The sequence below is a fragment of the Poecilia reticulata genome, chromosome 18 (assembly GCF_904066995.2).
Source record: "Poecilia reticulata chromosome 18, P_reticulata-male-v2, whole genome shotgun sequence".
NCBI lineage: Eukaryota > Metazoa > Chordata > Actinopteri > Cyprinodontiformes > Poeciliidae > Poecilia > Poecilia reticulata.
The window spans coordinates 24,314,102-24,324,708 of NC_088847.1; the positions used below are offsets into that span (position 1 = coordinate 24,314,102).

At 45.6% G+C, this 10,607-nt stretch overlaps 1 protein-coding gene across 1 annotated transcript; it reads left to right on the forward strand.

Annotated features, from left to right (window-relative positions):
* Nucleotides 1-9,103: 9,103 nt before the first annotated feature.
* On the forward strand, nt 9,104-10,592 carry LOC108166030 (uncharacterized). The gene is made up of 5 exons (XM_081599998.1): nt 9,104-9,180; nt 9,286-9,404; nt 9,477-9,731; nt 9,861-10,097; nt 10,166-10,592. Exons 1-5 carry the CDS (start codon nt 9,104-9,106, stop codon nt 10,468-10,470), a joined length of 993 nt encoding a protein of 330 aa, XP_081456124.1. The 3' UTR covers nt 10,471-10,592.
* The last annotated feature ends 15 nt before the right edge of the window (nt 10,593-10,607 follow it).

Here is a 10,607-nt window from a genome sequence, read left to right on the forward strand (position 1 = left end):
GGCTTTATTTTCACTCTTATATTTAACTTTATGACACTTGTTTCTAACGGATCTGCACTTTAATTTCTTTCCTCTCTCAACAATCAGCTGTTATTCCTCAACTTAAACTACAATAAGTAGATCACATTCTCTTTAGCTTTTCTCTGTGTGCTGCAAACTCATTAAATGTAAACTCATGAGAAGCCAGAACACCATCAGGCTAATAGTTCTGGTCCGACCCGAAATATTGTTACCTGTCCAATCAGAGCTTCCTAACCAAGGAGTCCATAACTCTTCAACACGCTGTCAGCTCCCAGTCAGAAAGACGCATTTAGTTCAGTCCATGAGATGATATTCAGAAAGGATCTTTTATTTTATTGATTCTAGTTTCCTCTGTGATGAATCTATGCTAAAGTCCATCATGTCTCCATGTGCGCCAGTCAAAGGTGTTAATTATAACATGTCAAATGACAGAGGGGCTTAAAAAATAACCAAATATTCAGTTTGGTTATTTTATTATATATATATATATATATATATATATATATATATATATATATAAATTCCCTTCTCACCCTCCGTGGGTGGTCTGTTTCATCCTCTGAGCTCAGGTCCTCTACCAGAGGCCTGGGAGCTTCAGGTTCTTCTCAGTATCTTAGTTGTTCCCAGGACTTAATGTTTCTGGACTGAGATGTCTGATGTTGTTCCTGTTTGAGCCACTGCTCCAGTTTGGGGGTGACTGTCTGCCCCGAGGGCCCCGATGACCACAGGCACCACTGTGGTCTTCACCTTCCAGGTCTTTTCCAGTTCCTCCCTGAGGCCCTGGTATTTCTCCAGTTTCTCCTTTTTCCTGATGTTGTAGTCACTTGGTATTGCTACATCCACCACAATGTCCGGTTGGTTCTCCATCACCATCTTGTCTGTCTGGATCTGGAAGTCCCACAGGATCTTAGCTCGGTCATTCTCCACCACTTTTGGGGGTTTTTCCCACTTTGATCTCGGGGCTTCCAGTCCATATTCTGCACAGATGTTCCTGTACACTATGCCCGCCACTTGGTTATGTCGTTCCATGTACGCTTTCCCTGCCAGCATCTTGCACCCTGCTGTTATGTGCTGGACTGTCTCAGGGGCCTCCTTGCACAACCTACACCTTGGGTCTTGTCTGGTGTGGTAGATCTGAGCCTCTCTGGTGTTTAGGGCCTGTTCCTGGCGGCCAGGATGAGAGCCTCTGTGCTGTCCTTGAGTCCAGCTTTCTCCAGCCATTGGTAGGTTTTCCTGACATCAGCCACTTCAGTTATTTGTCGGTGGTACATCCCATGTAGGGGCTTGTCCTCCCATGATGGTACTTCCAGCACCTTGTCTTCTGTTCCCCATTGCCTGAGACATTCGCTGAGCACATCGTCCGTTGAGGCTTTGTCCTTGATGTATTTATGGATCTTGGATGTTTCATCCTGGACAGTGGCTCTCACACTCACTAGTCCTCTGCCTCCTTCCTTACGGCTCGTGTTCAGTCTCAGGGTGCTGGATTTGGGGTGGAACCCTCCATGCATGGTTAGTAGCTTCCTAGTCTTAACATCCGTGGCCTTCATCTCTTCCATTGGCCAGCTAATTATTCCGGCAGGGTATCTGATTACTGGTAAGGCATAGCTGTTTATTGCACGGATCTTGTTCTTGCCATTGAGCTGGCTTCTCAGGACTTGCCTTATTCGTTGGAGGTATTTGGCTGTGGCTCCTTTCCTTGTGACCTCATGGAGGTTGCCATTTGCTTGTGGTATTCCCAGGTACTTGTAGCTGTGCTCTATGTCTGCTATTGTTCCTTCTGGGAGTAAGACCCCTTCTGTGTGGGCGACCTTCCCTCTCTTTGTAACCATCCGACCACACTTCTCTAGTCCGAATGACATCCCAATGTCAGTGCTGTAGATCCTGGTGGTGTGGATCAGTGAGTCGATGTCTCGCTCGCTCTTGGCGTACAGCTTGATGTCATCCATGTAGAGGAGGTGACTGATGGTGGCCCCATTCTTGAGTCGGTATCCGTAGCCAGTCTTGTTGATGATTTGGCTGAGAGGGTTCAGGCCTATGCAGAACAGCAGTGGGGACAGAGCATCTCCTTGGTATATGCCACATTTGATGGACACTTGTGCAAGTGGTTTGCAGTTGGCTTCAAGGGTGGTTTTCCACAGCCCCATCGAGTTTGCAATGAAGGCTCTTAGAGTCCTATTGATGTTGTACATCTCTAAGCATTCAATGATCCAAGTGTGTGGCATTGAGTCATAGGCTTTCTTGTTATCAATCCAAGCGGTACACAGGTTGGTGTGTCGGGTTTTGCAGTCTCGGGCGACTGTGTGGTCTACAAGGACTTGGTGTTTGGCTCCTCTGCTATTTATGCCGATGCCCTTCTGTGCCTTGCTCATGTATTTATCCATGTGTCTGCTTATCTTAGCCGCTATGATGCCTGACATGAGCTTCCATGTTGTAGAGAGACACGTTATTGGCCGATAGTTGGATGGGACTGAACCCTTCGAGGGTTCCTTCTGTATCAGGATTGTGTGCCCTTCAGTTAACCATCCAGTCGCTCATGGAGGGCAGTGAGTTTCATCTGGCTGTACTTCTTAGGTAGTGATCTTTTCATTGCACTCCTTTGGAGTTCTGACAGTTGACTCACTTCCCTCCTTGTTATCTTGATTTTAGCCTCTAACCGTCTTTTCCATGGTGGGTATTGGGTCTCATGGTTGCTCTTATAGCCAAGCATCTCAAGGATCACTGATGCTGAGTTGTATATCAGCTCATTGGTTTCTGTTATGGTGTTGGTAGGGATCGTTCTCAATGCTGCATTCACATCTTCAATGAGACTTTCTGATGGTACTTCACTCAGCCGTTGTAATTGGCGTCGGGGTCGTCTGGTGTTCATTCGGGCCATGATTCTCTCTCTCAGGTCAGTTGCTGCCTCGTTCAGCTCAGATGGTTTGTTCATTACTGGGGCTACATACCCAGTCTCTGGGCGGGGAGTTGTAGTTGACTCCCTTCTGACCTGGCATCCTGGCTCCTTCCCGTAGCACTTGTGTCGTACCTCGTCAATCTCAAGTTGTGACAGCAGTTGCCGTTTGCGGATGTTGGAACACTGAGCTACTAGTTGTTTGGCAGTTAGTGTTGACTGGGGATGTCGAGCTAACCATTCCTCCCACAGTCTTTGCATGTAGCCCCTCTGACTAGGATTACTTGAGTAGTAGCATTCCAACAGATCTTCCAACAGGTCTTGCCTAAGGACCCACACTGACAGCTCAATGTCACCGTTGTAACTTTTTTTGCCCCAGCCCCCAGCCTGGCCTCGAACCCGGGTGACTTACCTATTGAGCTATACAGTCAGCTATATATATATATATATATATATATATATATATATATATATATATATATATATATATATATATATATATATATATATAGCTGACTGTATATATATACACATGTATATATATATATATATATATACATGTGTTATAACATTCACCAGCAAAGTTTACACAGGTGGTAAAGAATTCTGGTTAGTTTATATATATATATATAAACTAACCAGAATTCTTTCACTGATCTTACTAGTGAAAGAATTACATAGTCTTTACCACCTGTGTAAACTTTGCTGGTGAATGTTATAACACACGTTTTATAATATGTGTTACATTGTTTCATTTCTAATATAGGCTCTTGTGTCAGATAATCTAAGTCAATGTTAGAGAATAATTAATTATTTTAGATTTACAGAATCTCAGTTATCCTTCATAGCGGCTGAACCCGTATTACACCGAGCACTGTAGCTAATATTAGCTTATATCTCAGCCAATACCACCGGTGGACATAAATTCAGTAAAGTAATATTATAATCACAATATATACACAATAATATGTCCATCTTACTTGTGAAATGTTGTCTGTGGAGCCTCACATCAATAGTCCATCGATCAGAACAACAATATCCTCAGTGCTGAGGCATCTTCTGCTGTTTTGGTGGAGCAAAGAGGACGACCTCTCCAAGATGGCCGCCATATTTCCTGCGCCGCAGCAACCAATGCGGGGTTTACTCTATATTATGTCTATGGGGTCTGATGGTCCACTACCAAGGAGGGGAAACATGTCACCTACCGAGGGCACGTCGGGTTTTCCCTGATTGACTGAAGGTCCAGGTATAGTGTCTAGTAATCACATGAGAACACAAGGTGCTAGTTTATAATTCAAGAAATGTTGTATTTTATTTCCAAAATTCCTTTTAATTAAATAGGCCACATTAATAAGGGTACAGCTAGCTTTGCTAGCATCACGTCAACAGAGCTAACCTTCTTTTAGCTTCTTTTCTGAGTGATGAAAAGCGTTAGACGTTGTTCTCACCGTGTGTGAAAGCGAAGCGCTGCTGAGTTTAGCTGTAGCCATCGGGTTTCTGATGATTCATGCAGCTTTATTCTGTTACTGACGATTAGACAGACATCTTCTGCCGCCGAGAGGAAACCACTGCGCATGTCTGGAGCGCCGCGTGCGAGTGAAAGGTGGGGAGGGGGAGAAACAGAAACACGTGATTGGTTGGATTTTAATCCACTGAAAACAAAGATGTAAACAAATAAACTGGACTGTAGCGATATTAGTGATATTAGAGATATTAGAGATATTAGAGATATTAGTGATATTAGAGATATTAGTGATATTAGAGATATTAGAGATATTAGTGATATTAGTGATATTTCCACAGTTCCGGTCTCGACTGGTCTTGAAATAAAATGCTGAGTCCTCAGCGCCAGAGACCGAGACCAGATACGACCGAGACCGACCTCCAGTACTACAACACTGTCCAGCATTAAGGCCCATTAATAGACAGAAACCACAGGAAACCAAAACTATGTGTTTGGCATAGTTTTAGAAATAAAGTGCAATAAATTAGCATTTGAGAGCAAATCAAAGAAACTACAACACAAAAATAACATTTAATAGAATCTGAAACTAAAGTATTGATTCGATACCGATACCTGCTTGGCATGAAGATCAATATTTTAGATCCAGAAGAGCTAATTGCAGGTCAGTGGATGCAGCTGGGAAGGGAGCAGGCCGAGGCGAATGAGGAAATAATCAACAGCTGGAAGAGGAAGCAGACTGGCTGGTTAAACCAAGAGGACAGAAACCTGAACCATAAACACTAAGAATCAATTATCAATAAATGCTGGAAAACACTAATAAAATCTCTGCTTGGTGTCTGGAAGCTCAGAGCTGCTGAATCATCATGGAAGGAGGAGATAACTTTAGTTTAATGTTCTTTAATTAATGTTCTTTAGTTTAATGTTCTTTAGTTTAATGTTCTTCCTTTGACAAAATCAGACACTGGGAACAAGTTTGTTCTGGTCGGTGTTTTCCTCTTGGCTCGGTCCAAAAGATCCAACCCAACGTGTGGAGAGAGGTCAGAAGGTCATGTGGAAGGACGACCTGCAGCTCATGCTGATTGGTCTGCTGCCTGCTTCTTCTTCTTCCTGTTTGTTTTGTCTGGGTTTATATTACATGTTAAAAACAATAAACATACATTAAAAAAACATAATAAATACAAATAAAAGCTGATCTAGTGAAACTAATCCCAAACCCTGAGATTATATTGATAGGTATTTTCTGAAACCTACATAAAAAAGAGAACCACAGACGACGTATTTGAGTTTTTAACCAAACTTGTGCAGGAGACACAGTGAACTTGTCCTCCAAGCTGCTCACCATGTGACCTGAAAACCTCCAGTTTGTTTGTCTCCTTCGTTATCAGGGGAGAAAAAGGTGTGAACAGGAATGTAGGGCAGAATCACACGTCCTACGTTCACAGCAGGATGTGGATTCAGACAGAAACTGAATGAACTCTCAGGTTTTACAGCTCAGGACTAAACCAGGAGGATCCAAATCACCATCTGAACAAACAGGCTTGATTTAATTCTGTCTCCCCAGTTTCAACACATTTGAACACTAAATAAAAACTAGTAACATAAAATTACAAATGTAAGAATGATGACAAACAGAATAATTCTAACATATATGAATAATCTGTGTTAATCTGATGTCATCTGCAGCAGCTGATCTAATCCAGCCTGTTGAAGTGAAACCTGCTGTGAGCTCAGAGACAACAGGAAGTGGAAACTCTGAGGTGTGTGAACCTCCTGACAGGAAGTGATGTCGCTCTCTGGCCGTCTTCCTCAGACGACATGAAGTCGTCCTCCGGCCGCCTGCTGATCGGTGAGTCCATGTCTCTGTCCAGCTGGGGTCTGATGGGACAGACAGGCTTTCAACATCCACCTCTGGTTCTGGTCCTGGTCCTGGTTCTGGTCTGGTTCTGGTTCTGGTTCTGGTTCTGGTCCTGGTTCTGGTCCTGGTCCTGGTCCTGGTCCTGGTTCTGGTTCTGGTCCTGGTCCTGGTTCTGGTTCTGGTTCTGGTTCTGGTCCACTGACAGGAACCAGAACCAGAACATTTTGTCAGACGTCTGCAGATTAAATTTGTTGTCAATCAGAAGAGATGAACTGATTGGACTCTGGTTCTGGTTCCTCCAGCAGCAGGAAGTCGGTTCTGACCCGCAGCTGGTTCTGGACCGGCCCGGCCTGCCAGAGGAGAAATAGATGCTGTTTCTATTCTACATCAGCTAGTTCTACGTTCCTCCACTGAGACTTTATTCTGGTCCTGGTCCTGGTCCTGGTTCTGGTCCTGGTCCTGGTTCTGGTCCTGGTTCTGGTCCTGGTCCTGGTCCTGGTTCTGGTCCTGGTCCTGGTCCTGGTCCTGGTTCTGGTGCTGGTCGTGGTTCTGGTCCTGGTTCTGGCTCTGATCCTGGTCCTGGTCCTGGTTCTGGTCGTGGTTCTGGTTCTGGTTCTGGTCCTGGTCCTGGTCCTGGTCCTGGTTCTGGCTCTGATCCTGGTCCTGGTCCTGGTTCTGGTCTGGTTCTGGTCCTGGTTCTGGTCCTGGTTCTGGTCCTGGTCCTGGTCCTGGTCCTGGTTCTGGTTCTGGATCCAGAGCAAACAGAGGAGAAGCAGCATTCAGCTTCTATGCAGCCCAGATCTGGATCAACTGTCCAGAATCGTGTTTCACAGCCGAAACGTTTCAGAATAAAATGATTTTAGAGACGAAATGAAACCTGATGATCATGTTTGACTTTGATTTGATGAGTTTGGTGCTGAAACTGATTTCCTGATGTTTCCTGATATTTACTGATATTTACTGATATTTACTGATATTTACTGATGTTTACTGATATTTACTGATGTTCTGTGTGACGTTATGATTTATGATGTGAAGCTTTGAACTGGTTGGTTATAATAAACATGATGAACTGAAAGAACTTCATCATTATTCAGTTTCACCTGTTAATGAAGTTAATCTGCAGCTTTAACTGCTTTTTATTTTCCTGCATCTCAATAATCAGACCGATGGACAGGAAGCATCTTCATCAGATTAATGATCAGATTAATGATCAGATTAATGATCAGATTAATGATCAGATTAATGATCAGATTAATCTGACACCAGATTATTCTGATTATACCAGATTAATCCATGAACTCGTCCATCTCAGTGGATAAACTCTGTGGCTCCATAAAGACATTTAATCATTTAAATTAATCCTCCTGCTTCACATCTGGAGCAGAAATCTGCTCTGGCTCAGATCGGACCTGAAGTCCAGCCCAACTGGCCCGACCCACAGCACCAGAACCAGAACCGACTGATAAACTAACACATTGTTTAATTCAGATTCAGTCCTTCAGCTTCAGTCGGCGCTCTGACTCGCTACAGACTGATGAACTTCTGCACATTTCTTTAACAAGCATCTGCTCCTTTGACTAGGCCAGAGGTGGAGAGGCTGTTCAGCACCGAGAGCCAAATTCAGGTCATCACCATAGAGACACAGATGATCTAACATTAGCTTTAGCACGTAGCTGCTGTTAGCCGCTGAGGCTTCAGAGGGAAACCTGATAATAGTCGTCATGTTGTCTAAATGTCTTTAGGTTTAATTTGTTCTCTGCTACTTGAGCAGCTCTTTATGTGTCAGTGGAAACAGAACCAGGGTTAGTCTGGCTTAAAGTTCCAGGGTTAGTCTGGCTTAAAGTTCCAGGGTTAGTCTGGCTTAAAGTTCCAGGGTTAGTCTGGCTTAACGTTCCAGGGTTAGTCTGGCTTAAAGTTCCAGGGTTAGTCTGGCTTAAAGTTAGTAAACTCTAACAGAAAACCTCTGAGCTCCATCTGACCTGGAAACGAGGAAAAGTTTCCTGCAGGACATTTTAGAAACATCCTGGGACAGTTTCCTCCTGTGGCTCTGGTTTGTATATGATTACCGTATTTTCTGGACTATAAGCTGCTACTTCTTTCCTAAGCTTTGAACCACGCGGCTTATAGCCCGGTGCGGCTTATAGCCCTGTGCAGCTTATATGAAGATTTTTCTTCCACCACCAGGGGGCTCTTTAGCAGGAAGTGAATCATTGGAAGTACAAATTGGAAATAAAAGAAGAAAGCGCCCATTAAAACAGAATTAGGTTTAAATAGGGAATTGAAATTTGAGAATGTTGTTGATCAGTTAAATAGCATTGAGGGGGAAAAGAAGATTTTTAGTTTTTTTAAATAATATTGGGATCATTATGAGAATTTGAGGTATAGATATTAGGATCCAGTAGATGGCAGTAGAGCAACAATAATGGATGCAAACTACTGTTGAAATCTAAAGAAGAAGAAGAAGGCGCCCATTTTCATTTAGCACATGCTAGTAGCAACACAAAGGATCAGCACTTTTACTGTTACCGTTCGGAAACTACCGTAATCAGTTCAGTTAAATCTAAACTTGGCAACTTTCCTTTTTCGACCGTAATAAATGTGATATTCAGTTGACCTGTTATGACTCAAACGTTGGCTGTCCAATCAGTATTGTGGTGCCCGTTTTAATATTTTAGACTTTAAACATTATTTTGGGGTAAAACCCAAACATCATCACGGGCCCCTTTCAGCCCTGGTTAAAAACCTGCTGGATTAGCTAAACGCGGTTAGCTAAACGTAGTTAGCTACGGGTGGCTAGCTAAACGCAGTTAGCTAAACGTAGTTAGCTACGGGTGGCTAGCTAAACGCAGCGCTGCAGCTAAAGGTCAGAATGAGCCATGAACTCCACAGCTTCCTGTCCGTCTCTCCTTCTCAGCTCCCAGTCAGAGACGTTCAGGTCATATCCAGGTCAGAGGTCATATTCAGAAGGGATTTCTTTATTGATTATTGATTGGTTGGGTTTCCTCCTCCATGTTCTCAGTGAGTAAAGTCAAAATGTCCGCCGGCCGTTAGAACCAACATGAAGGATGATCCAGTAGCCCGTCCCTCCAGGTGTCTCACCTTCTCTCTGTTTCCATGGCAACTTGCAGGTGTCTCTGTGCTGCTGCTGTGTGGAGCGTCTGCGTCTCCAGGTGAGTTGATGGTTCTACCAGAACCTGAAGTCCGGTCCGTCAGGTGAGACATTGTCTCTGTCTGTCCTCCAGTGTCTCTGTCCATCAGTCCAAACCTGCAGCAGTTCTTCACTGGGGACTCCTCCGTGTCCCTGAGCTGTCTTCATGAGGGACGGACAGCAGAGGGATGGACGGTGAGGGGGACAGGACCGGCTGGGGACTGTGGACCGCCTGGTTCTGGTTCCGGTCCGTCCTGTGTCCTCAGCCTCTCTGGACCTTCAGCTGGACAGTTCTGGTGTGAAGCGTCTTCTGGACAGAAGAGTGACAACGTCAGCATCACGGTGCTGGGTGAGGACATGTCCACACCTGTCCACCTGTTGTCAGTCGGAACCAGGACGACCCAGCCGGTTCCTCCTGCTGACCCAGTTCTCCTGGTTCTGAGGAGCCCAGTAGAACCCTGACCTTTCACCTGTCCAGGTAAAGGCCTCGTCCTGGAGATCCCGGCCCTTCCTGTCAGAGCAGGATGTGATGTCACGCTGCGCTGCAGGCGCAGTAACGGTGACATCACTGCGGCGTTCTTCTTCGTGGGTCAGCGCCGGCTGGGATCCGGACCGGAGCTGGTTCTGCAGCCGGTCCGCCGGGCCGATGAAGGCTCTTACTGGTGCTCCACGGACCGGTTTGGGAGGTCTCCTCTCGGCTTCCTGAGGGTCACAGGTCAGCCAGTGACATCACTTCCTGTTTCCAGAGCTGAGCAGATGAAGCAGCTTCCTTCCTCTCTGCAGGTCCTCCTCTTCCTCCTCCTCTGGTGTCGGGTCCAGCCTGTCCTACAGGTCCTCCTTCATCGTCTCCTCCTCTTCCTCAGGCCTGTGTCTCGGTTCCTCGCCTGCTCTGCCACCTGCTGGTCATCTGTCCGTACTGCGCCTGCAGCGTCCTGCTGCTGCTCAGGTGCTGCAGCAGGACGTCAGGCGGAGCTCCGCCCCCTCACCTGGCCCTCCTGGCTCCGCCCACTGGACCCCAACCCGCCGTCGCCATGGAGACCACACAGCCTGCAGAGCTGGACCGGGTCACCACGGAGCACGACTTCTGAAGCTGGACCCTCCAGAACCACCGACCAGGTTCTGGAACCAAACATCTGGTTCTGGTGCCAAACATCTGGTTCTGGTTCCAAACATCTGGTTCTGGTACCAAACATCTGGTTCTGGTGCCAAACATCTGGTTGTTGTA